Source organism: Electrona antarctica, assembly GCF_951216825.1.
Source record: "Electrona antarctica genome assembly, chromosome: 5".
Lineage (NCBI taxonomy): Eukaryota > Metazoa > Chordata > Actinopteri > Myctophiformes > Myctophidae > Electrona > Electrona antarctica.
Window position 1 is genome coordinate 22,536,716 of NC_136810.1, and position 27,260 is coordinate 22,563,975.

At 43.6% G+C, this 27,260-nt stretch overlaps 1 protein-coding gene across 4 annotated transcripts in view; it reads right to left on the reverse strand.

Annotated features, from left to right (window-relative positions):
* Positions 1-26,934, reverse strand: part of pkp3a (plakophilin 3a) — a 486,421-nt gene extending 459,487 nt beyond the window's left edge. For 3 of the 4 annotated variants that reach the window (XR_013790123.1, XR_013790124.1, XM_079502492.1), the window contains exons 1-4: positions 22,057-22,527; positions 5,095-5,189; positions 2,613-2,843; positions 977-1,207 (exon numbers count right to left, since the gene is read on the reverse strand). Coding sequence is in view for 2 of the 4 variants with exons in the window: in XM_079502492.1 (XP_079358618.1) it covers positions 977-1,207; positions 2,613-2,843; positions 5,095-5,189; positions 22,057-22,300 (801 nt within the window). In the remaining 2 variants the exon portion in view is untranslated. Of the gene's footprint in view, positions 1-976; positions 1,208-2,612; positions 2,844-5,094; positions 5,190-22,056; positions 22,528-26,845 lie in introns of those variants that run through there. The other variant, XM_079502493.1, reaches the window with a different exon arrangement.
* Between the last annotated feature and the right edge of the window lie 326 nt (positions 26,935-27,260).

The window sequence follows — 27,260 nt, forward strand, 5'->3', positions numbered from 1 at the left end:
TAGCCTACGTATTTTAGCCAACATAATCAAGGATTTTAGCCTACGTATTTTAGCCAACATAATCAAGGATTTTAGCCTACGTATTTTAGCCAACATAATCAAGGATTTTAGCCTACGTATTTTAGCCAACATAATCAAGGATTTTAGCCTACGTATTTTAGCCAACATAATCAAGGATTTTAGCCTACGTATTTTAGCCAACATAATCAAGGATTTTAGCCTACGTATTTTAGCCAACATAATCAAGGATTTTAGCCTACGTATTTTAGCCAACATAATCAAGGATTTCATCCTGCATCAAGGATTTTAGCCTACGTATTTTAGCCAACATAATCAAGGATTTCATCCTGCATCAAGGATTTTAGCCTACGTATTTTAGCCAACATAATCAAGGATTTCATCCTGCATCAAGGATTTTAGCCTACGTATTTTAGCCAACATAATCAAGGATTTCATCCTGCATCAAGGATTTTAGCCTACGTATTTTAGCCAACATAATCAAGGATTTCATCCTGCATCAAGGATTTTAGCCTACGTATTTTAGCCAACATAATCAAGGATTTCATCCTGCATCAAGGATTTTAGCCTACGTATTTTAGCCAACATAATCAAGGATTTCATCCTGCATAATCAAGGATTTCATCCTGCATAATCAAGGATTTTTCTGGAGGGTCTAGCTAGGAGGTGAGGTGGGTGCTACAGGGATCTACATCAGTGGTTCCCAAAGTGGGGTCCGGGGACCCCCAGGGGTCCTTGAGGGAGTTCCAGGGGGTCCCCAGCTAAATGATAGTTGGGAACCAAATGGACCCGTGTGGGTCTGTATCTCAAATGGAACCAAATGGGTCCATTTGGTTCCATTTTGTTAAATTAACATTGATTTTACAATATAAATTGGGGTCCTGAGGGGGCTGTGAGGCGACAGCACTACCGACCGTGCCACCATGCCCCGCCATAAATAAAGGTTTGAATGAATGACCTCCATGTCTCCTCCTCCCCCTCCGTCCACCATCGTCATGCCTCCTCTGGAGGACAGCGTGCCGCTCAGACTGCGTCTCATGGGGAAGGCCGAGTTGACGCTCCTCTGCTGCTGCAGCCTGACCTGACCGCCGCCGTAGCCGTTCATCCCTCCTCCTCCGCCGCCCCCCTGGGCGCCGCCATAGTCGCGGTCCGACACCATGCTGGCCGCGTCGCTGCCATCCACCATCACCTGCACACAGAGGGGTTAAAGGTCAGATCTTTGCCAGAAGCAAAGATTTCAGTTAAAAATGTTCGCTCTGAAAGAATATATATTCAATGATTTGCACCACATTTTCACGACTTTTCACGACCAGCGATTTATAGCAACAGAGCACTTTTACCGACAGACCGGATGTCATCCCGGATGTGGATGTAGCAGCTAAATGTAGCCAAAACACGCTCAATGCGATCGACAACAACGGGAGGTTTTATTAATTCTATCGCGACTAGCGACGGGACCGCAGTGGGCCGTCTAACACAGGATCTGGATGGGATGATTTAGATTGCGAGTTAACGTTTTAAGATTTTCGTTCTCGTCGGCTAAACAGGGGGGGAATATTTTCGATGACATCCCAGGTCCCACTGTTACGCAACATCGAGTATTGCGCAACAGGCGCTCCTAGGCTGTGGAGCGATGTGATCGGTTTTCATATCAATAAACTTTTGGATAAAACGTTGTCCTGGGCGCTGGGTGTTACTAATAGAAAGGACGCTGAACTGCGTCCTGGGCGATTGGGGTGTTAACAGGTTGACTGCGCGGAGGCAGTGTAGATTCCGAAGATTTTTATTATTTTTTTGTCGGGCCGTAACCAAGGAAGTAATGGGGACGGTACGCGCGACATGCAAACAGGTCGGGAGGGGCTGAGCAAGGCGCTGCCTAACATCGGCCGTTTAAAAAAAAATGATTTTAGTGATCCCGTTTTATATGGATAAAAATACCTTAAGACGTCCCCACACGTCCCAGACACCCCGCGTCTCATCGAATATAATACGTGTGTGGACATCCTGGGCATCAGAAGTGTTAACCCATTTAGACGTGAGGCCGAATCTTTCACTGACCTGCTGTTTCATGGAGTGCAGGGACCCCGGACGCCTGGGGTTATTTAATAACCCGGGGTTATTTAATCCATTAAATCAGAGCGCCCAACGATTTATAGCAGCAGAGCACATTTTCGACGGATCGGATGTTATCCCGGATGTGGCTGTAGCAGCTAGATGTAGCCAAAACACTCTTGAGGCGATCGACAACAACGGGAGGTATAATTCTATCGCGACTAGCGACGGGACCGTGGTGGGCCGTCTAACACATATATTTTCTTAGAATTGGACAGAATGATTTAGATCAAGAGTTATTAACATTTTAAGATTTTCGATCTCGTCGGATAAAAAGGGGGGAACATTTTCGATGTGCGTTCCCACCGGAAAATAACATTGAGTGTTGCGCAACAGACGCTCCCAGCCTGTGGAGCGATGCGATCGGTTTTGATATCAATAATCTCCGTCCTTTTGATCAATCTCCGTCTTGAGTCCTGAGCGTTACTAATTGATAGGGCGGAGAACTCCATCCTGTGCGTTCAGGGTGTTAAGACACTGACCTGGTACTGTGGCTGCTGTCTCATGGAGTGCAGGGACAGGGTGTCAGCGTTGAGACGGGTGGTGTAGCCTCCTCCTCCTCCTCCTCCCTGCTGTCTGATGGAGGTGTGGTAACCTCCACCTCCTCCTCCTCCTCCTCCCACCGTACTCATCCTCAGCTGGTTGAGGTCCACCGCCGAGCGAGACGTGTAGCCTCCGGACATACCCGAGGAATACTGGGACATGGGCCGTGCCTGGGAGACAGAGGACAAGAGGACATTATAATGACCTGAGGAGTACTGGGACATGGGCCGTGCCTTGGGGGGGACAGAGGACAAGAGGACATTATAATGACCTGAGGAGTACTGGGACATGGGCCGTGCCTTGGGGGGGACAAGAGGACATTATAATGACCTGAGGAGTACTGGGACATGGGCCATGCCTTGGGGACAAGAGGACATTATAATGAACTGAGGAGTACTGGGACATGGGCCATGCCTTGGGGGGGACAAGAGGACATTATAATGACCTGAGGAGTACTGGGACATGGGCCATGCCTTGGGGGGGACAGAAGACAAGAGGACATTATAACGACCTGAGGAGTACTGGGACATGGGCCGTGCCTTGGGGGACAAGAGGACAAGAGGACAAGATGACATTATAATGACCTGAGGAGTACTGGGCGCTTAACCCATTCTAAAAAAGAAATGTCTTCTAAATCCTGACAGTGTTCTGAAAAACCTATGTTTCTATGTCAGTGGTTCTCAACCTTTTTCACGTCAAGGACCCCCAGAATTATCTGTATTTGGTCGCAGACCCCCATCTGAAAATATGTTGTTGAATTCAACAACACATTGAAAACATGAAGTGAACATAGTTTTCTAACTCTGTCTTACTCTATCCAAGATGGCGGCACGCATATGTTTCAGTCTCTGCCTCGTCCTTGTTTTGTTTTGTTTGTCTGTCTGTCTGGTTGTTTGCGAGTAAATCAGTACCCCTGGAATTTTAAAATCAAACACTTTTATTCTCCACCTCAAAGGGTCCCCTTCCCACCACAACACAGCTGAATGAAGCAGTGGCCACAACATGGACACAATGCTGATGACGGCATCTTCACATTTAGGCCAGTCACCGTTATTACATAATCGTCTAATCGCAATTATTTGAGTTAAATCACAATTATTTTACTTTGTCATAATCGTCACAATCGTTTCCATGTTGAAAAATGTTTGTACATTAGCTGAAATAGCAGATCTGTAAGCTTGCAGATCAGCTATAAGCAGTGCTTTATACTAGGCTACAAGATGAATGAATAGAGCGCCGAAGTCCCGACGTCACTCGCTCATCACTTGGTTCTGCCTGGTTCACGGAAGTAAAGAGAAATTTTCTCTATGGAGAATAACATGGGGTCATCTTGAAATCGTCTCATATAAGCGTTGTGGTCCAAAAATAAACAAGCTGTCTCTGCGTTATTGTCAGGTAGGTGTCTCTGTGTCGTTTGCGACAGTCAGTCTCTCGTATATGATAGTCTGTTTCTAGCAAAAAATTAACTAATTCAGTAGCAGTAACAATAGCGTTTTCTCTCAGTCAGTTGATTCTTCATATCCATGAGTGAAACGGCTGGGATGACACGCTTATTTTTCAAACACAGTTCTTATATGTGGCGATCTAAAACTCCCCTGTGGGGATTACAATGCAGATAAAAAAGTACATGAACCCGTGGATTTGCGCCCTCTACCGATATTGACGTCAGACTTTGGTGCTCTATATGTCAGTGATCTATTGAATGTCAGTAATTTGTCATATCTGCCCTGTATCTGATTAAGAGGCAAACATATATTTCAATATTCAACGCCAAAAACACAATTACAATGGCTGTATGGGCGGTTCAGAAACCCATCCACCAGTGACATCATCGATGGGTCTGTGATGTCTCATAGGAGGGCTGTGGGCAGTTCAGAAACACGTCCACCAGTGACATCATCGATGGGTCTTGTGTCTCATAGGAGGGCTGTGGGCGGTTCAGAAACCCGTCCACCAGTGACATCATCGGGCTGTGGGCAGTTCAGAAACCCGTCCACCAGTGACATCCTCGATGGGGAATCCAAGCCAATAGAAACTGCAGGCTTTTCCAGCCCTGAAAAGTTGCGATGACCAGCCATGCTTTCACAGAAGACACACTTACACTGGCTTCTAATATGGAATCCAAATGAGAACTTCAATCCATGAGTAACAACATGTGTTTATAGGTCTGTACTGAGCTGACAAAATGACACTGGAGAGAAGGAATCTGGAGCCTGGGCTGAGGTTGTCACAGCCTTGTGAGACATATCACATCACGCACGCACGCACACACACACAGGGGTACTGACCATGACTGGCCCGGGTCGGGAGGCTGGGTACATGTAGGAGAACTTGGAGGTGTGTGTGCGTGTGTGTGTGTGCGTGTGTGTGTGTGCGCGCGTGCATGCATGCGTGTGTGCGTGCGTGTGGCAGGGTACTGACCATGGCGGGGCGGGATCCTGTGTACATGTAGGAGGACTTGGAGGTGAACCCTGGGTTGTAGGTCTGGAACTTTGTGGTAGAAGAACCTCCATATTCTGGAGAGAGAGAGAGAGAGAGAGAGAGAGAGAGAGAGAGAGAGAGAGAGAGAGAGATTTAGACATGGTGGAAGATATTTGCCATTTGTCCCAAAGCTACTGCAATAGTTTATATTGTTTATACCATGTGACATAGCTCGGTTTACAAAATGCTGTACTCCTCCAACTGTATATACTTTCCCCATTGTCAACCGTTTTTTATTGCATTTTGACACTTGCTTTGGCAATTAAACGTATGTTCTCTCATGCCAATGAAGCTCATTTGTTGTTTACTTTGTTTGTATTCCTTTTTACAGGTTAATACAGATAAGCAGTCCAGTCAAAATAGTTCCGTTTTTTGTACCCCGCCCCCCTCCCCCCGTCCAGAGACAGCAAACATAGATGCAACGATAGAGTGTGTATATATACACAAAATGGATATAGAAAATAAGATAGCCCACAAATACACAGAAGACAAAAGATACAAAAAAACGAACAAAAACAAAACAAAACAGAAACAATAAAGCTCATTTAAATTGAATTGGAAGAGACTCCATATTGTGGGGAGAGAGAGAGAGAGAGAGAGAGAGAGAGAGAGAGAGAGAGCGAGACATAAGACTTTAATAGTTCATATTCCTCCGAACAGCAGTTTCATAACTGCTACAGATATAGACCAAGAGCAGCCCGTCACATCGTCAGGCCGAAACTTTGTTCCCCCCTTTGTTCATATATTTTTAAACTATCTCGGGATCTCGTCCCTGGCTACCTGTGCAAAGGTAAATTAATCTTGTTTATCTCGGGCATGGCTACAGAGGAGTTAAGGTATAAGAAAAATAGCAACGTATGACGCGAGTGTACATTGAATCACATCACATCAGAGCTGCTTGAAGCTGCAGTTGCTGCGCATGTGATACCTTACTTCCAAATACTAAAACACCTCAGGGATTCCAGCAGACCAGTTGGGTCTAGTCTAGTCTCAGCACAGAGACACTCACAGGTCACTCAGCACTGAGGCTAAACGACTGTGGCTCAAGAGGTAGAGCAGGTCGTCCAATGATCCATGGGTCGGCGGTTCGAATCCCGGCTCCTCCTGGCTACATGTCGAAGTGTCCTTGGGCAAGACACTGAACCCCAAATTGCTCCCGATGTGCTGGTTGGTACCTTGCATGGCTTCCGCAGCAATCGGTGTATGAATGTGTGTGTGAACGGGTGAATGTAATGCACAATCTATGTAAAGCGCCTTGGATAAAGGCGCTATATAAATGCACCATTTACCATTTAAACGGCGACACTACACTGTCTCTCTGCATTCTATGATCCTATAGTTTATATAGCTATACAATCATAGAATGCAGAGAGACAGTGTAGTGTCTCAGTAAACTATAGGATCATAGAATGCAGAGAGACAGTGTAGTGTCTCAGTAAACTATAGGATTATAGAATGCAGAGAGACAGTGTAGTGTCTCAGTAAACTATAGGATCATAGAATGCAGAGAGACAGTGTAGTGTCTCAGTAAACTATAGGATCATAGAATGCAGAGAGACAGTGTAGTGTCTCAGTAAACTATAGGATCATAGAATGCAGAGAGACAGTGTAGTGTCTCAGTAAACTATATAGGATCATAGAATTCAGAGAGACAGTGTAGTGTCTCAGTAAACTATAGGATCATCATAGAATGCAGAGAGACAGTGTAGCGTCACATTAAACTATAGGATCATAACATAAACCAAGAATCTAGCATCAATCTAAACCATTATACTATTGAAATAACATGATGTAAATTGAAACTACTGCTACCTACATTTTAAAAAACAACAAAAGCCCAAGGAAGAAAGACAAATGGCCATGGCCAGGGTATGTCTGCATGTTTGTCAAAACTAGGTCAAGGTATGCATGTGCAGTAAATCTATGTCTATAAGCGTGTGTGTGTGTGTGTGTGTGTGTGTGTGTGTGTGTGTGTGTGTGTGTGTGTGTGTGTGTGTGTGTGTGTGTGTGTGTGTGTGTGTGTGTGTGTGTGTGTGTATGGCAGAGTGGCTCACATTCACAGCCTCAGCCTGATGACCTAAAAAAATATCTCCCCCGAGTCATAGAGAATTCCCTTTGGCTTAGTGGTTAAGAAGATGTTTGCTTATCCCATGCAGGAGACCCACGTTCGAATCCCGGGCATTGCGTGCGTGTGTGTGTGTGTGTGCGTGCGTGCGTGCCCCATCCCATAATCTCCACCCTGATAGGCGTATCACAATGATTACAAAACCGTCACTTTGTGACACGCTGTAAGCTTGTAATTTGGCTGTAGATAAGCCATTTACAAATATAAAATCAGTGAGTGGTGCGACATCACCCGCTGTTGGTACCCTAGACAGACAGACAGACAGACAGACAGACAGACAGACAGACAGACAGACAGACAGACAGACAGACAGACAGACAGACAGACAGACAGACAGACAGACAGACAGACAGACAGACAGACAGACAGACAGAAGTGGTTTGCACCACTTAAAAAATAAACAAATTGTGTTCAACATTCAACAACCAAGATCACATCACAGTTATCTGTATATGCCAATTAATTTGTCACCTTAAATGTTGTAATCATTCATGACAGCCCTTCCGCACAGTGTGAGTGTGAGTGTTTATACTCTGTGACACACACACACACACACGACAGAAAAGCTCATTGTTCAATGTTCCCTCAAGCTTTTGAATCATGATCTGCACCAAGACCAAGACCAGGGCTTTCTCAAAGCGGATGTAGTGCTGTGTGTGTTGGCATCAGGTACAGTCGCCCCTAAACCATCTAGCACATCTACAAGATCTACAAGTTCATAGCGCGGCACTCGGTGCCACGCTATGAACTTGTACATCTGCTATTTTTCAACAGCTAAAGTATAACATAATGCTTAATACACCAAAATGGGTTAAGTTGCTATTAAATGCCGTGATGTCATATTCGACCATAGGCCTAATATTGCCCATCATTTTGTTATTGAACCCTCCGGGGTGTCACATTTTGTTTTTAAAATGCTAGTTTTCAATTCATCAATGTGTACAGTATGGCCACATTGTTATGTTTACAGATAGATAGGCCAACAAAGTACTGCTGCCGATCCTACCCAGGCTCCCACTAGTACATATTCAAACAATGCCGCAGGCTGCCAGGGTTGCGCAACACACAGCTTCATGGCTTATTATTATTATTAATATTATCACTGCTGGCATCAATATGACTGTACCATAACGTTGTCTAGCCTACTAGTATGTGCAATATGTGTAATATGCAACGTATGTACTTAGCGGTCGGGATTAGAATGTGCTGCTTTGTTGATGTTTTTTTATTATTACTCTACTCCATGGCGGCAGTTATACTGTAGTACTGTACGTGTCATGTGCAGGATGTTACATATTTTTTATTTAACCAGTAACAAGCAATTATTATTATTATTACCATTATTATTATGTGACGCAGGGGTTCTCAACCCGTGGGTCTCGACCCCTCGGGGGGTCCCGAAATTATTTTGGGGGGTCAAAGCATTTTCGGGGGTTTTTATGTCCAGGGAGAAAAAAATAAGTCTGGGTCCGAGTCCACTTCAATTCGGCATAGAGTAGTGCAAACGTCGATCACTCTCTGCCGATTTCTGATCGTCTGCACCTTTGTTAAATTGACACACACACACACACACACACACACACACACACACACACACACACACACACACACACACACACACACACACACACACACACACACACACACACACACACACACACACACACACACACACACACACACACACACACACACACACACACACACACACACACACACACACACACACACACACACACACACACACACACACAACTCATGACTAGGTCGCCACAAAAACCACATTGAGACTAAAAGTCTGTTTTAAAAGTGTGAGCTGGCCAAGAGATGAGGCAAAATAAGGAACACAGCTCTGCCCAGTAACAACAAATACAAGACTATAACAGGACAGACATGTATCATTCATAAACACAGTACCCACTAAGGCCTCACTCACACCTAAGACACGCTTGTGTCCTGTGTCTTCTGTGTGTCATGGTCTTCTGGTTAAGAAAATTGTGTCTGACCCCTCATGTACTATACCCTGAGTATTGGCTAATGCCTTCAGGTAGGAGGTACGAGGTCCATGCGTGCAAATATAATAGGTACAAGCATTCCTTTGTCCCTCTGTCAATCACACTCCTTAACAGAGTCCTTGCAGAGGACAGACAGGGTAGGGATCGAAGGTTTTGAGGTGATGTTCTTCCCCTCTTTTGCACTAGGTATGGTGGTGTGTGGTATTTTAATGTTGTACGGGTCACTGTGTGCCTTTGTTGCATTGCATTGCATTGCATTGCATTGCATTGCATTGCATTTGCATTGCATTGTATGCTGCAGGGCGGGTCCTTGGGGTCCAAGACAAATTTCTCCTTCGGGAGACAAAATAAAGAAACCTTGAAGGCCGCCTCAATGCATTTCCAATGGGAAAATGCATTGAGCCCCCCCCCCCCCCCCCCCCCCCCATGCAAGAAGGTTGTGTCATCAAACCATGTGACTCCTATTGGAAATGCATTGAGGCGGCCATGACACACAGAAGACACAGCAGGATACAAATGTGTCTTGCAGCTTGCGCGTGTCTTTAGGTGTGAAAAAGAAGCTCAAAGGAAGAACAGGAAAGTCTAAAAAATAATGTGACCAATAAAAGGCTAATATATAAAAACTAAGCAACAAAATGTTGCTAATATACTAATAAAAAAGCAAGAGAGCAACAATGTCTGGGAAGTGTGTCTGCAAGGGAAGTGTGCCCATGGCAATTCCTTTAAAAACTCACTAAATGATGTGCAGCTGTCATACAGAATATATTATGACACAGATTTACTGTGACACTGACTATAAGGCACATTATGAGTCCAACTACCACTAGTGGTTCTAAAGCGTTTTATTTGCAAAGACCCCCTTAATTCATTCAGGGCGGGAACCCCAGCAAAGTGTAGCACTATAGATTTTTATGTTAGACATTGAGGGATTCTCAAGATTAAAATAAATGGTGCTTATCAACTAACCGGTTCATCAATCGATAGGGGGTTATCAAAACGTATCAATTATCAATGAATGACTTAATTGATAACTCCCATCCCTACATCGACAAGTTTAGGGTCTTATCTGATCTTGTTCGATATCACGAACCGTCCAGACCACTCAGGTCATCTGGGAAAGGTCGTTTTCCTGTTCCTAAAATCACAAAACAATGTGTGGAACTTGGAAGCAAGCAGCATTAGTTTTTATGCTGCTGTAACAAAAAAATCACACCTGTGTGAACTGAGTGGTGTAAGGTTTTATATAGCATGATCAGCTGTGGTCTGACGTAATGTCTGACGTAATGAAATCACACAAAATATGTTAAGTAAAAAAGCTATCATTTTTGATAAATGTATGTATCACACCTGGATGTGATTTCACAACTGGCTGTTTTTGCGCAGAGAAAATGACCACGGTTGCTACGGTCATCCAGTTCACCCGGGTGTGATTTAATTACGTCAGAAATTATTTTGAACATAGCAACCATGGTCATTTTTTTATGCACACAAAAGCCAGTTGTAGGAGTGGTTTACACCACTCAAAAAAAAGCCAGTTGTAGGAGTGGTTTACACCACTCAAAAAAACACACTTGTGTGAAGTGAGGGGCGCTCTTATCATCATACATCACAATCCATGCTCACTTTTATCCTCAATATGTACTCATTTGCTCAGCCAAATCAAATCATCGCTATTGGGTGCTCAGCCAATCAAATCATCGCTATGGGGTGCTCAGCCAAACAAATCATCGACACACACACACACACACACACACACACACACACACACACACACACACACACACACACACACACACACACACACACACACACACACACACACACACACACACACACACACACACACACACACACACACACACACACACACACACACACACACACACACACACAAAAACTGCAGGTTTTCTGCAAGTCTCCAAAAATCAAAGCTGAAGAGTCCTTTCCGTTTGCTGCTGCTGAGTTGTTGTTTTTTCCATCATATCTCCTGCACTTCTTAACGTCTTAAAGATGTAATGTTTTGTGTAAAGCACTATTAAAACCCATGCAGGACAGGAACCCCTTTTGGTGTTTTGAGTATTATATTATATGCTTTAGCTGTTGAAAAATAGCAGATATATATTCGCAAACGTTTTTTTAACTCAAATCTTTGGTTCTGGGGGGAGGAGGTCCCTGGAACAACATATTTTCAGATGGGGGACGGCAGCCAATTACATATAATTTTCGGGGGTTCCCCTTGACATGAAAATGATTGAGAACCACTGACATAGAAACAATGAGGGTTTTTCAGAAAACTGTCAGGATTTAGAAGACATTTGGTTGAATCGTCCTCAGGTCTAAATGGGTTAATTATGTGGTTGTTGACAATGAACTACAATACAAACAACCTGGCCCTAACCTTAACGGCACCGCCTTGCCTTGCAGCGTTGGGGAGTGAAAGACAAGCTTCCTCAAATGCACTGGTGGAACATAGCTAAAGTACAATTAATTTAATAATACAAATATACTGAGTCAGTAACTATAAACCAAACCACAGCGAGCTTATGGAGACAAATAGCCTCTAATCTGCTCTGCTCTGCTGTGAACAAACCCAGGAAGAAAATAACTGTACTGTAAAATAACTGTACATACTAAGCTGTTAGAAGACTTCAACACACTTCAAAAACGAGTGAATAATTGATGGAAACTTTGCCAGATCAAAAGGGAGTGTCTCACCAGGTGTGTGTGCGCGTGTGTGTGTTCTGCGTGCACACGTGTGTGTGTGTGTGTGTGTGCGCGTGTGCTGTAGGGGATAGGTATCAAACCGGTCGGTGCAGTCAGAGAGCTCGCCAGCAACAGAAATACAAAAACACTTCCCTGCCACACCCTGACTCTCACACACACACACACACACACACACACACACACACACACACACACACACACACACACACACACACACACACACACACACACACACACACACACACACACACACACACACACACACACACACACACACACACACACACACACACACACACACACACACACACAGGAGTCTGTTTTGTTAACCATTTAAAGACCTGAGGCAGATTCTACAAATGTCTTCAAAATCAAATCCTAACAGTTTTCTGAAAAAGCGACTATTTTCATATCCGCCGAAATTATTATTATTTGATTTAAATCATTGAATTTAGTTTGAAATAATAATAATAATTATAGAAAACAATTGTAGGAATTAAAAAACTAAGGGTCATAACAATGCGTCCACACAACCCACACATGGTTCCCAACCCACAAGTGTGTGTAAACCCATTCACCGAGTGCCGCGCTACGAGCTTGAAGATCGTCTAGTTTTGAAAAATCGTGAAAATGTGTGCAAATCTTTCACAGTGAACGTTTTAAACTCAAATATTAATTCTGGTCTCTAAACTGCCTCCAGCCTGGCCAGCCAGGGTGCCTGATGGAGGGGAAAGGAACTGGTTGGAATAATAACGTGTTCCTTCCACGCGCTACGTCCAACCAGGGAAACTCCCCCCTGTCAGGTGTAAAGGAGCAACCTGGACACTCAGGCATGAAGGAAGCATGAGTTCAAGTCCGTTGGTCTCCCCAGGTTGGTGGAGGGTGTGTAGAGCCCAGGATCACATTAGATAATTGACACAAATACAGATAATTCTGTGGGTCCTTGACATGAATAAGTGTGAGCAGCATTGCACCACTGAGACGTTTTTTTTTTCAGAAAACTGTCGGGGATTCGGAAGACATTTTGTATAGAATCTCATCTGGTCTCAGGTCTTTAATGGGTTATTAAGGTGACAGATGCTCGGGGTCAGGGAGTGTGAAGAAAGCACTTCCAACACTGAGTGTAAACGTTTTTCTCTCCAGCTCTGTTATGACTTGTTCTGCACGCTGCGTGTTATTCTGTTATCCACTCCTCACTCACAGCGACACGCCAGAGGGCATTCTGGACAGCCTGGAGCGCGTGTGTGTGCGTGCGTGCCCTAGGCTGCTAGTATGGGTGTGTATGGGTGTGTCATGGGCATGGTTGATGGGATGGGTGCGTGCGTGCGTGCGTGCGTGCGTGCGTGCGTGCGTGCGTGCGTGCGTGCGTGCGTACACAATGTATCACAATGCTTTCGAGGGATAAATGTCACCACAAAGAATTTGAGAAATTGTCCTGTTTGTTTCTCACGAGATAAATGGAAGTGGATTCAGGTTCACAATTAGGCATCGATTCAGGTTTAGGATTATAGACATTTAGAGGTTAGCTCAACAGGAGCGGATAGCAACTCCCCCCCCCCCCCCCCCCCTCTCATATCCTCTGGTTGGTTGGTGTGTGTGTGCGTGCGTGCGTGCCCTAGGCTGCTAGTATGGGTGTGTATGGGTGTGTCATGGGCATGGTTGATGGGATGGGTAGAGTGTTTTGGGAATGCTGTTTTGGTGCTTCCTAAAAGCCACAAGCCACAGTCATGTTATTGTGACATTGCGTTATTAATGGCCCATGGGTTTGTGTTGGCGGCACACTGTCAAGTCAGACACAGTTCCACAGCGTAGCCTATACTGTAGGCTACAGTAGCAGAGACATCTGCCATGTCTTCTTCACCACTAGCCTGGGTACCCAGGCTTTTATTCTCGTTCGCAAAAAAAAAAAAAGCCCTGGGGAACGTGAGACATTTAAGCAATATTACACGAGAGGGTGTGGGTTAACGTGATTATTGCCACGACAGGGATGCGGTGAGGAACGAGACAAAGTCGAGTTCCGCAAGCATCACTGAAGTGGCAATAATCACGTTAACCCACACCCTCTCGTGTAATATTGCAATTATACATCAGTTACCCTTAAAACTAAGAAAATCGCTGAAAGAATATATTTTTTGAATGACAGATGTAGTCACTACGACCACAAATGTCCCAAGAAACTAGCTAGCCTAGCCACCGAGTTTGCTAGCGCTCTGGGAGAATAGAGCAGCTGAATTCTTTGTTTTGATTAGGTGGTGAATGGTGCTGGTTTAACCCACGGCTAGAAGGCTGTTTCAACCAATCAGATTGCTTCCTCGAAACGACCTGTGGTATAATTCCTGGTCTAGGACAGGGACTATTGAAAGAGGACGGGAAGCGAAGACTGTACGGTGGACTCCATGTTGCTCCCGCATGTTGAGACCAAGGAAGCTGAATGCGGAAGTGTTGGCTGCATATAGCCCATTGCGCATGTTTCTTTCATACATACATTGCCAAATACAGATCATTCTGGGGGTCCTTGACATGAAATAGTTTGAGAACCAGACACAGAAACATGAGGTTTTTCAGAAAACTGTCAGGATTCAGAAGATATTTGTAGAACCGATCGTAGGTCTAAATGGGTTAAATCTGAATCAGTGTACATGTTGATGTTACGCAAGATCTGCTGAGCTGAAGAAAAAACGAGAACAAACTGGGAAGAAAAGCAATAAAAAAGATTCTGCTATGCGAGACATCCACCATGTCCTTGTGCAACCTGGAATTATGGCTCGTAAACTACACAGACAGACAGACAGAGGGACAGAGAGGCAGAGAGACAGACTGTACCAAAACACAACACAACAACTATGTCGCACGGCAAACATGTGCCGTCAGCACCACACAATTATTATCAAGATGGAATGACGTGATGTTCGTATTTTCTGTTTTGTATGTGTCTATGGAGTTAACATTACTCTAATAGACCCCCAGGTGTTTTGTATGCGTCTATGGAGTTGACATTACTCTAATAGACCCCCAGGTGTTTTGTATGCGTCTATGGAGTTGACATTACTCTAATAGACCCCCAGGTGTTTTGTATGTTTCTATGGAGTTAACATTACTCTAATAGACCCCCAGGTGTTTTGTATGTGTCTATATGGAGTTAACATTACTCTAATAGACCCCCAGGTGTTTTGGATGTGTCTATGGAGTTAACATTACTCTAATAGACCCCTAGGTGTTTTGTATGTGTCTATGGAGTTATCATTACTCTAATAGACCCCCAGGTGTGGTTAGAATATTGAAATATGCCTTCTCTGTGTATTGTTGGTTTCTCAAAAGGCCCAATCAAGGCCCAGGTCAAAAGGTCCAATCCAAATGACAGTGATATAGTGACATCACAATATCATCCCCTCCCCTAACCCATTATCATACAACAACAGCTGTGGATGCGGCTTCAGTTCAGGTGGATCACCACCCATCACCACCCACCAGGCAAACCAGGCATACATAATTAACTGGTGGGTGTGGCCACATTAAAAACATAATTTTAACATTTTTCCATATTTTAGATAATAAAATGGAATTGATCAAACTGTTACTTCAGTTTAACCATGTATATGACCTCTCTATATTTAGTACAACGAACCCGAGTTAAACTGTACTTAGTGTGTTCTTTTTCAGCCTACAGTACACCAAGGGTATCCCTTACCTCTTACCCCTAAACTTATTTGCCATTTATTCACGCAAATCTTTGATTATATATTTCTTCACATTTTTAACTCATATCTTTGCTTCTGGGGGGGATCCCTGGAACTACATATTTTCAGATGGGGGGTCCGCGGCCAAATGCAGATAATTCTGAGGGTCCTTGACATGAAAAAGTTTGAGCACCACTGATATAAAAACATTGTTTTTTCAGAAAACTGTCATGATTTAGAAGACATTTGTAGAATCTAGTCTCAGGTCTAAATGGGTTAAAATGTTTTTCAAAATAGTAGGCTATATCATGGCTCATCATAGTTATCTGCGCAATAAATCAATCCCATATCAGATACATCAGACTCGACACTGCACAGCTTACACACAGAAAGGCCCTTTTGTCAACCAAACCCAGGGAGGAGAGGACACTCCCCCCCCCCCACCCCCCCACCCACAGCGGGAATCGAACCCAGGACCTTCTAGCTCTGTGAGGCGACAGCGCTATATCGCCATGCAGTCACTGCACCACCGTGCCCCAGATGGAAATGTTATTTACAGGGGCTCATTTGAGGAGGAGGAGGAGGAGGACCACTGCTTTAGACTCCGAAAAACAAAACAGCATGCTGTTTACAATGGCCTCAAATCTATTGCTGCACCTCGTGTTTCTGCTAGTACTACATGCTGCTGGTTTAAGGGCCTCATACCACTGCCTTGTTTTGGATATCCGACCTACAGTACTGTGATGTGTATGGATTATTTCACTGTGCTCTCTTATCAGAAACATTTGAATATCTGAGCCGTTTTTCTTGTTCTCCATTTCCTAAAAAAACAACACATAATGGAAGCTCGTACTGAAAAAATAATTTCACCCACACTGTGTTAACGGCAAACACAATGGTTTTTACCCCCTGAGGAAGACAGGTGAGAAAGGAAACCCATAAAGGGCTTAAACATGGTTCTCACATCAAATAGCTTAACAAGTAGTGAGTTAAACGAGACCAGCTCAGTGGCATTGTGGTTAGTGTCCGCCCTGCAACTGGGAGGGTCTGGCTGGGTTCGATCCCCGACCGGGTCATACCAAAGACTGAAAAAAAATGGGACCCAATACCTCCCTGCTTGGCACTCAGCATCAAGGGTTGGATTGGGGTGAGTCCCTGCAACATACTAGCGTCATGTCCAAGGGGTGTATACTTGTACATCAAAGCTGCCTCACGCTACAGAAACAGGAGTATAGGCCCCTGCCCCTATGGGGGCCTCATGGCTCGTTAAGGCGCCCTACACACCTACACACACACCCCATGGAGCAGAGCTGCTCTGTTGAAACCCATGGACTCCCGTTGAAAATGAATTGCGAGCTGCTCTCTGCCCGGTACACAGAGAGAGCGATTTGGTTTCAATGGTGTGTATGGCGGCCCCTAAGGCTTGCTAAGTTAAACAAAGTCATCAAACATAAGTCTGGCAAGTGCCAGGTGTGAAACAACTGCTTACAAAGCTTTATGAAGTCAGCCAGTACCACGTTGTTTTCCCAATACAATCTTACGGAATCAGTACTGCGCATGCGGACGGGGGGTCGACTGGCCACAGCAGGCTGACTAAACACCCTGTAACACCCAGCGTTGCAATAATAAAACATATTTTAATTAATGAATTAGTTATTTTTTTATGTTCTTTTTTCACCTAAACGTCATCATTGATGTTCATTGCAATGCCATTGACAGAGGCTCAAATTCACACAAATTAAAAATCTCTGGACTTTTTTAACCTATGACCTTTGACCATTTAACCCCGATACCCTAGTAGTAAAAAGTAGTAGTAAGGTTGAAATCTCTTTTTTGCAAGTAGAAATTAATCTGGGTGTTACAGGGTTAAGCCTGATTTAAGTGGTTGTTTCATCCATGTCTAAAGAAATGTTACGTGCCCGTCCTACGTTTAGCTAGCCAGAAATATCTTTACTCTTTGGTAAATGATACTGTGAAAAGGGTTTTTCGCCAGCGTTTCTTTTTTTGGAACGGCTCAACCCACCTGTTCTACTGATGCAGGGATATCCTGCCGCGGGAAAACCTCTTTTCTTAAGCTAAAAAGGTTCCCAAACGAAGCGAGCTGTACCACCTGTAAACCTGAGCTCATTCTTGCTTATGTGTACAGAGTGTATAGCTACAAAACACCTGAGCTCTAAATGACAGAGCACTCTTTCATTTAGACTCTCCTGCATGACAATCACACTTAGACAATTAGTCTGGCACTCTGCCAAGCCGGACAAAGAGCCATTCGACCACAGAGTACACTACAAGCCTGTCACTCTCTCTCTCTCTCTCTCTCCCCCCCTCTCGCACGCACACGCACGCACACACACACACACTAAAGAGAGTGAAACCCAACCCTTTGCTCTCTGATGAAAGGCCTGCCTGTCTAAGCCTGTAACTGATTAACCCTTCGTCTCACAGGCAGCAGGTATAGGAAGTACAACAGAATGCTATGGGAGAGAACATGGCTTTAGTGTTTGTGTTACAGTCCTGCCGTTATGAATGGCCGTCAAACACAAGCCTCTGTCTGTCTGTCTGTCTGTCTTGCATGGTTTCCTCTGCCATCGGTGTGTGAATGTAATGCACAATCACAGTCGGTCTGTGAGCAGTAGAGCTGATCTTACGGGCTCACGGGCGCACACGCACACGCACACGCACACACACACACACACACACACACACACACACACACACACACACACACACACACACACACACACACACACACTTACAATTAAGGCATTTAGCAGACGCTCTTAATCCAGAGCGATTTACAGTAAGCAAGACACACAAACACAAAGAAATACATCACAAAAATAGTCTTCACGAATCATGAGTAAGCTAAGATCCTAACATCCGACTAACAGTAGAATATCTGTATATGAAACTATGATTATACACTATAGAATTATACATAAAACTAACTAACTACATAAATCTAAATTGCATAAATTGAGCCTTTGCATACATACGCCTGTAAGGTTGTCGAGGCTAGTGCAAGTGCTACGGGCCAAGATGCATCTGAAGAGGAGGGTTTTCAGACTACGGCGGAAGATTGGGAGTGAGTCTGCAGTTCTGATCGCAATGGGAAGTTCAATCCATAGTTTTGGAGCCAGAAGGGATAAGAGTCTGGGACGTCCAGGATGTTTTAATTAATGTTCTAAAAACCCTACACTCCCAGCAGGCCAAGGAAGAACGCTACTTCATGTTTAGGCCTGTCACAATGATTACATAATCGTCTAATCGCAATTATTTGAATTAATCACAATTATTTCTGCATAATGTCCAATTGTCCATACATTTTAAAACATACAAAAAAGATGCAGAAATTGTTGATCTACAAGCTCTACAAACATACATTTTTTTGGAAAGAAAAATTTATTAAATGTGTCATTAATTTCTTTTAAGTTCTGTGCAATTTGACAGCCCTATTCATGTTGTGGCCTGTAGGCCTACTATAGAGAGCCGGAGTCCTGGTTCTGCCTGGTTCACAGAAGTAATTTCTCTATGGAGAATAACATGGGGTCATCTTGAAATCGTCTCATATAAGCATTGTGGTCCAAAAATAAACAAGCTGTCTCGGCGTTATTTTCAGGGAGGTGTGTCTCTGTGTCGTTTACGACCGGCAGTCACTCATATATGATACAGTCTGCTTCTAGCGAAAATGTAACTAATTCAGTAGCAGTAACATTAGTGTTTTCTCTCAGTCAGTTGATTCTTAATATCCATATGAGTGTAACGGCCTGGATGACATGTTTATTTTTCAAACACAGTTCTTATATGAGGCGGTCTAAAATCCCCCTATGGGGATTACAATGCAAATAAAAAGCACATGAACCAGTGGATTTGCGCCCTCTACCGATATTGACGTCAGACTTTGGTGCTCTATAGCTCTTGAACCTTAGGCCTCCATATAGGACACACACACAATATTTCCACCTGACAAGATTTTCCACCATTTAGCTCCCTTTTCTTCAAAACAAACCTACACATTCTCGTTGGAGAATGTGGCATGTTATCAATCACTTTTGGCTTCCAAAGCCAGGTGGGGAGGGGCACATTTAGAAAAAAAACATGCCAATAAAACTTTTGATTTGATTTATTGTTTTCACAGAATCAAAGGTTTTATGGCCATCAATCACCAGGATCCTGGATGGCTTGATTCTAGGCTTAAAATAATTGATTTGTAAATCTCTATGGGAAAAATGTATGGACGATTTTTCGGTGGAATCAGAATAACATGCCCCCCAACCACACGCACGCACACACACACATACACCTTCCTCGCTCGCATCCTGAGAATATAGGCTACCGCACCCCCTCGCAACTGACACAGCCCTGGCTAGACGACCAGACCTGGCGAAGAAGACCCGTGCTCTCTTCTCCATTTCTGACACTGTTTAGTGTTGGAACTTTGTAAACTGTTCTGGGATCTGCTCAGCGCTCCAATCAATCCTCATCCACCCAGCATGGGAACACACACACACACACACACACACACACACACACACGCTGACTGCTGTGGAATCTCACATGCACACTCCAAGAAGCGCTCAGGAATGACGCGCGCACACACACGCACGTACGCACGCACGCACGTGCACACACACACACACACACAGCTAAACAAGTTCCTCAAAATGTGACCGTGCAGTACATGTTTATAGGCTCTACAAACCATATGCTGTGTTTCAGCACAACTTTCTCACGGCCAGTGGTGGAAATAGAACTCAAATGTATCAATGAATACTGTAATGCGGAAACACCCTGTAACTTGTAGATCGGCTATTTTCAAAATGGCCCGAAATGTAAGTAAGTAACGTGCTTAAGTACTAGTTACTTTACACCAATGCTTTGTCTTATGGCGGTGTCGAGTGAAAATAGTCGATCGACAAGCTCGCAAGGAGTCACGTCACGTGATGACGACATACATTGTTGTTGTGAGCTTGTAGATCGGGTATTTCTGGCATTTCTCAAATTCGTTTACTTTTGTTTTCCTAAATATTTCCAAAATAGCCTAAGGGGGAAAAAAGCAGTTACATTCCAAACTATTACCTCAATTAAGACTCATTTTAACCACATGAAACACCACAACCGCATCCATGTTATTATTGGGGGGGGGGGGGGGGGGGGGTAACAACATTAGCCAAAAGCTGACCTACAAGCTCACAAGTCTGCAAACTGGCTATTTTTGGCAAAGAATAAATGTTGTTGTCAGGATAAAATAGCAGACTAAATACAGAGACCGGCCCCCACCACCACCACCTCAGTGGTGTAAAGAAAGTAACTAAATACATTTACTCAAGTACTGTAAACTCAAGTAGGCTTGAGTTATTTTTTTACTTTATCGGAATATTTCCAAATAGCTGTACTTTTACTTCTACTCCGCTACATCTTAGAGGAAAACTTACTTTTCCTCTACTTCTGCAATTATGTGAAAACTTTAGTTTCTAGTTACTTGGTGCATTACTAGATTTGGATTATTATTACAAAGCATATTAGCCTACATTTAACCACTCCAGCCCTATATACATTTCTGCATATAATAGCCGATCACAATTCAATGTGTGAAAAGAAAACGTGTGGAATATGGGACATTCTGCATAACGACTTATGGTACTTTGAAGTATACATTGTGATACCAACATGGGCTACTTTTGTACTTTTTACTCAAGTACATTTTGAGTTCCGGGACCCTTTGTAAATAAAGTGTTTCTACATTTCTACAAGTGTTTCTATATATTGATACTTATTTACTTCAAATAAAGCATTCAAGTATACTTTTGTTCTCCCCACCACCACCACCACTGTCCACTGCACTGCACTGCACACTGCCTCTGCCCTCCTCAGAGTTTGATTGACTGATTGATTGATTGATTGATTGATTGATTGATTGATTGAAAATGACAAACAGATTGTCCAATGAATGGGTATACGACTATACGTAGCCTACAGACAGCACAATTAAGTCAATACGAAAACTGCTACGAGGATAAAACCAGGAAAAGACTTGTTTAGCCTACATCCTCCATTTTCATTCATCATGACATTTAAAGACAAACAAATATACGCTTCTATGAAGAAAGGAGAAGGGGAAAAAAAGAAATCATCATAGACAGTTTAAGAAAGTTTCGAATGGCCGTAAAGTGCTAAACATCATCGTCCCAGACAGGACAGGGCAGGACACTGAAGACAGGACAGGACAGGACACTGAAGACAGGATAGGACAGGACACTGAAGCCAGGACAGGTCACTGAAGACAGGACAGGATACTGAAGACAGGACAGGACAGGACACTGAAGACAGGACAGGACACTGGGGACAGTCCTCCTCCTACCTGAGGTAGCGTAGTGTCCTCCGTTCTGCTGGCGGGGCAGAGTGGACTGCTTCTCGGCCAGACGCATCTGGACCTGCTGCTGCACTCGGCGCGCCTTGGAGGACAGCTCTCCTCCTCCTCCGTTGCCCAGCTGCTGGTCCGCCGCGGACCCCCCCGCCGTCTGGAGGCCGCCGTACGTGGTGACCGTGCTGTTCATGGGCTGCAGGGCGGACAGAAACACGTTCTCAGTGCTCACGAAACTCATGGTGGAAGGAAGGAAGGCAAGGAAGGAAGGACGGTAGGTAGCCCCACTACGGGATACTCCAGTCCACACACAGACAGACCCGCCGTGGGTTAATACAAAAAAGAAGATACTATAATATAAGCTTTGGTGTTTTTCGGGTGGAGAAGTGTTTGTTTTTAGTCCGTCCGCTCCGTGTCCGGGTGTCTTCTTGCCTGCCGTCACACCGTGTCGAGAGAGACGTTAGGCTGGCTGCGCCGCGGCGAAGCCAGGGGGGGTGGAGCCACTTTATAGGATGTATCTGTCTTACCTGCCAGCCAGGTGGACCGTTTATGATGCCTATAGTTCTTTGTTGGTTATATGATATATTATACCGCAGAAATAATACTAAATATTATTATTGTTATTAGTATTAGTATTAGTATTAGTATTAGTGTTGTTGTTGTTGTTGTTGTTGTTGTTGTTTTTGTTATTATTATTATTTTTATTATAAAACCATTCTGATATTCTAATCGAGATCATACAACATGTAAAATAGACACGCACGCACGCGCGCGCACACACACACACACACACACACACACACACACACACACACACACACACACACACACACACACACACACACACACACACACACACAACTGAGCACAAATCTTATAATGTTGAAGCAGTTTTTAAGGACCCATTTTTAAGAAAGTGCAGTAGAGTAGAGCATGCTTCTATCAATACCGCAATAGGCTATATAGAAATATATAATAGAAATACCCCCTCACAAGTGAAAGTCTGGGATTGAAAATGTACAAACTTGTTGACATCAAAATGTAGGCTACTTAAAGTAAGAAAAGTAAAAGTAGTCACTATGCAGAAGGTCCCATTTCAAGTTTTCAAATATAGAAAAATGCAGATCCACTCTGTGGATTTACTTTTCCAAAAAGTAAAGGTATCAGAATTCAGAACCGAGTTGCAGTTGATAAACTTGCAAAACACAGGCACGTAACATTTTAAATTACAATTACAATTTACAATTTACAATTCAGGCATTTAGCAGACGCTCTTAATCCAGAGCGATTTACATTAGGCAAGAACAAAAGCATGGGAATACATCACATATAAAAAAATGCATTTATCATGAAACATGCGTAAGCTAAGAACGTAACTAGAACATATCTATATAATGACACTATACATATAAACTATACATATATACTATACTATGCTATACATATGTACTATGAAGTGCTATGACTACATACAATGCAATTATTGTGCTGTCTACATGACATGCTATAAGTCTGTTTCAAATGATACCGTTACTTTTTGGAAACGATACTGTGAAAAGGGTTTTCGCCACTGTTTGTGGACGGCTCGACCCCATTTGGACCAGAGCCATCTAATAGAAGAGTTACGATATTGAGGGGGCAGAAACCGAGCGCTCGAGCGCTGTTCATGCAGCCTGAACTGAGTTGGAAATACATTGTTTTCAACGAGGGCGGCGCAAACAAGAGCTATTTTAAGCATGTGTGCAACATGACAACTGTTTTAAAGTATTGTACAGTAACAACTAAAGTCTCTTTAATGTTTATGTTGTACTATTACTACAAAACAATTTAAAATAAATGGATTTAAGATCATTAAAGCTGGGCTGTTGCCTGAGTCCAACGCATTTCTGCCTACTTCCAGCCCTGCAGGACTTGGCCCAGTTGGTTGTCTATGTAGGAGAGCCGCCATTGGCCTGGCCCCATGAAGTGAACGCAGTTTGTGTAACTCTGTCTATATCTAAGGCTCTGATTTCCACCTGTCACCTGTGCAGGGATGTCCTGCCACGGAACCTCATTCTCTGAGCTATAAAGCGTAGAGGTTCCAAACGGGGCTACGCCTGGCAGATCTATATTATTATAGTACAGTGGTATTGAGGTTCCAAACGGGGCTACCCCTGGCAGATCTATATTATTATAGTACAGTGGTATTGAGGTTCCAAACGGGGCTACACCTGGCAGATCTATATTATTATAGTACAGTGGTATTGAGGTTCCAAACGGGGCTACCCCTGGCAGATCTATATTATTATAGTACAGTGGTATTGAGGTTCCAAACGGGGCTACCCCTGGCAGATCTATATTATTATAGTACAGTGGTATTGAGGTTCCAAACGGGGCTACCCCTGGCAGATCTATATTATTATAGTACAGTGGTATTGAGGTTCCAAACGGGGCTACACCTGGCAGATCTATATTATTATAGTACAGTGGTATTGAGGTTCCAAACGGGGCTACCCCTGGCAGATCTATATTATTATAGTACAGTGGTATTGAGGTTCCAAACGGGGCTACCCCTGGCAGATCTATATTATTATAGTACAGTGGTATTGAGGTTCCAAACGGGGCTACACCTGGCAGATCTATATTATTATAGTACAGTGGTATTGAGGTTCCAAACGGGGCTACCCCTGGCAGATCTATATTATTATAGTACAGTGGTATTGAGGTTCCAAACGGGGCTACCCCTGGCAGATCTATATTATTATAGTACAGTGGTATTGAGGTTCCAAACGGGGCTACCCCTGGCAGATCTATATTATTATAGTACAGTGGTATTGAGGTTCCAAACGGGGCTACCCCTGGCAGATCTATATTATTATAGTACAGTGGTATTGAGGTTCCAAACGGGGCTACCCCTGGCAGATCTATATTATTATAGTATATAATATTATAGATATTGAGGTTCCAAACGGGGCTACCCCTGGCAGATCTATATTATTATAGTACAGTGGTATTGAGGTTCCAAACGGGGCTACCCCTGGCAGATCTATATTATTATAGTATATAATATTATAGATATTGAGGTTCCAAACGGGGCTACCCCTGGCAGATCTATATTATTATAGTACAGTGGTATTCAACCAGTGGTCCGGGGACCACCAGCGGTCCTTGAGGCGGTTCCAGGTGGTCCCCATGATGGAGAGTTGGTAACCAAATGGACCCTTATAGATCTTGAGAGAGTGTACAATGAAACCAATTGGCCCTTAAGGGTCCACTTGGTTTCATTTTACACTCTCAAGAGTTAAATTATTGTTAATCATCTCCATGAATTAATTTACAAGACATCTACACAATTAGAGAATGTAGTTTTCAAATAATATTTGCCTCTGAGATGTAGAAGTAAAAGTATTGGAAACATGGAAATACTCTAGTAAAGTACAAATACCTGAACTTAAGTACAGTACTAAGTGAATGTACTTAGTTACTGTACACCCCTGCTGCATATACGTAGTGAAAAAGCAAGAGTGAGTGTGTGTCTATCATTCTAGGTGTGTCTGTCTCTCTCTCTCTCTCTCTCTCTCTCTCTCTCTCTCTCTCAGTCGCACCCACCCAGCCAGTGTGATTATGTTGTTGGAGCCACACCTGTGTGTGCTATCTAGTATCTATCATGTCTGGCATGTTTCATATCAGCCAACACACACACACACGCACACACGCACACACACGTCTTTTACAGCCATGTCGTATAATATAGAAACCCTGAACTATACCATACTATAGAAACTATAGGGTAGGCCTACGATTAATTTGCCTTTAATCAGTTATACAATATTACAACAACACTTCTTTGATTCCTTCTTCTTTAAAAAAAAAACATGCAGGGAGGTTTATGACAAGTTCCCATGTCAGGTCATGTTCCCATGACATGTTCCCATGACTGCCTGGTAGTAACGTACACACCTTGTTGTTACGAGGTCCCGGGCTTGCCTCCCGGCAGAGGTTACACTGATGGTGTGTTTGGGTTCTGTATCTATATGTGACCAGATTTGACTGAGAGCCAGCCATCGCGCAAATTCCAGTTTTTCACCAGAGGAGAAAAAAAATGTTTCTTCTTTTTTCCAAAATGAGTTAATAGCACAGGCAGACTCTTCACATACTAGAGCATGTCTGAAATAAGTGTCAGAGCTGAAATTGACATGTAAATATGAAATAAATGCTTAAACATGTAGCTAGGTGTAATGTTTAGTCCAAGTGAACCTTTCAAGCCTGTTTTCTCAACTCGCCGTTTCTCTGCAAGACATTACTCTATAAGCCATATCTCCAAAACTGGTGGGTCAAACTGAACAACCAATATGTCAATTTGAAGCTATGATTCCCTGCTTTCATATGACACGAAAAAAACAAATAAAAAAAAATCCAATGGCAATCCAATGGCAGTCCCTCAGTCAAATGTAGTCTCAAATTTGGTCACATATGTGTGGAGGTCCCCCCCTATATAAGGTGCTGCGTTGCTGCTTGCCTATCAGCCCATATGGCTCTTTATCCGACTGCCCGTTAACGTATGCGCCTTGTTGATACGAGGTTGCGGGTTCGCCTCCCGACCGAGGCAACAGTATTATACTGGCCTTATAAGCAGTCACTGTTAATATTATACTGGCCTATATTCTCTCCACTGCTACCTATAAACAACCCGGAAACTGTCTTTACAATCACAACATCAAGAACCACCATTATTAGTAGTAGTATTTGTTATTAGTATTAGTGGTATTACAAGTATTAGTAGTATTGTATACGTCAGTGGACTCACCATAACCATGTAGATTGACTGGATGAAGTGCGGTTGCTTCTCGTGGTAAACAAAAAGAATGCAGTTCCTTTTGATCAAACTGATAATCAAATGATGAACCTGAACATCTGCAATGAGATGGATTCACACTCACATGGACTATAGTCACGCCCAAACCTGTCATCATCACACGCACGCGCACGCACGCACGCACGCACACACAAACACACACGCACGCACACACATGCGCGCATAGTCTTAACGTAGACAGTGACTCAGTGCGGAAGGAATGAGTGACAGTGAGGTGTGTGTATTACCAGAAATCTGAGGAAAGGGGGAGGGGTCGCTCTAATTTGTCATTTGCTTGACGTAGGAAAGGGCTGTTTGATTTATTTATATGTATTTATTCCTTTATTTACAGTGCAGATGCTTAAGC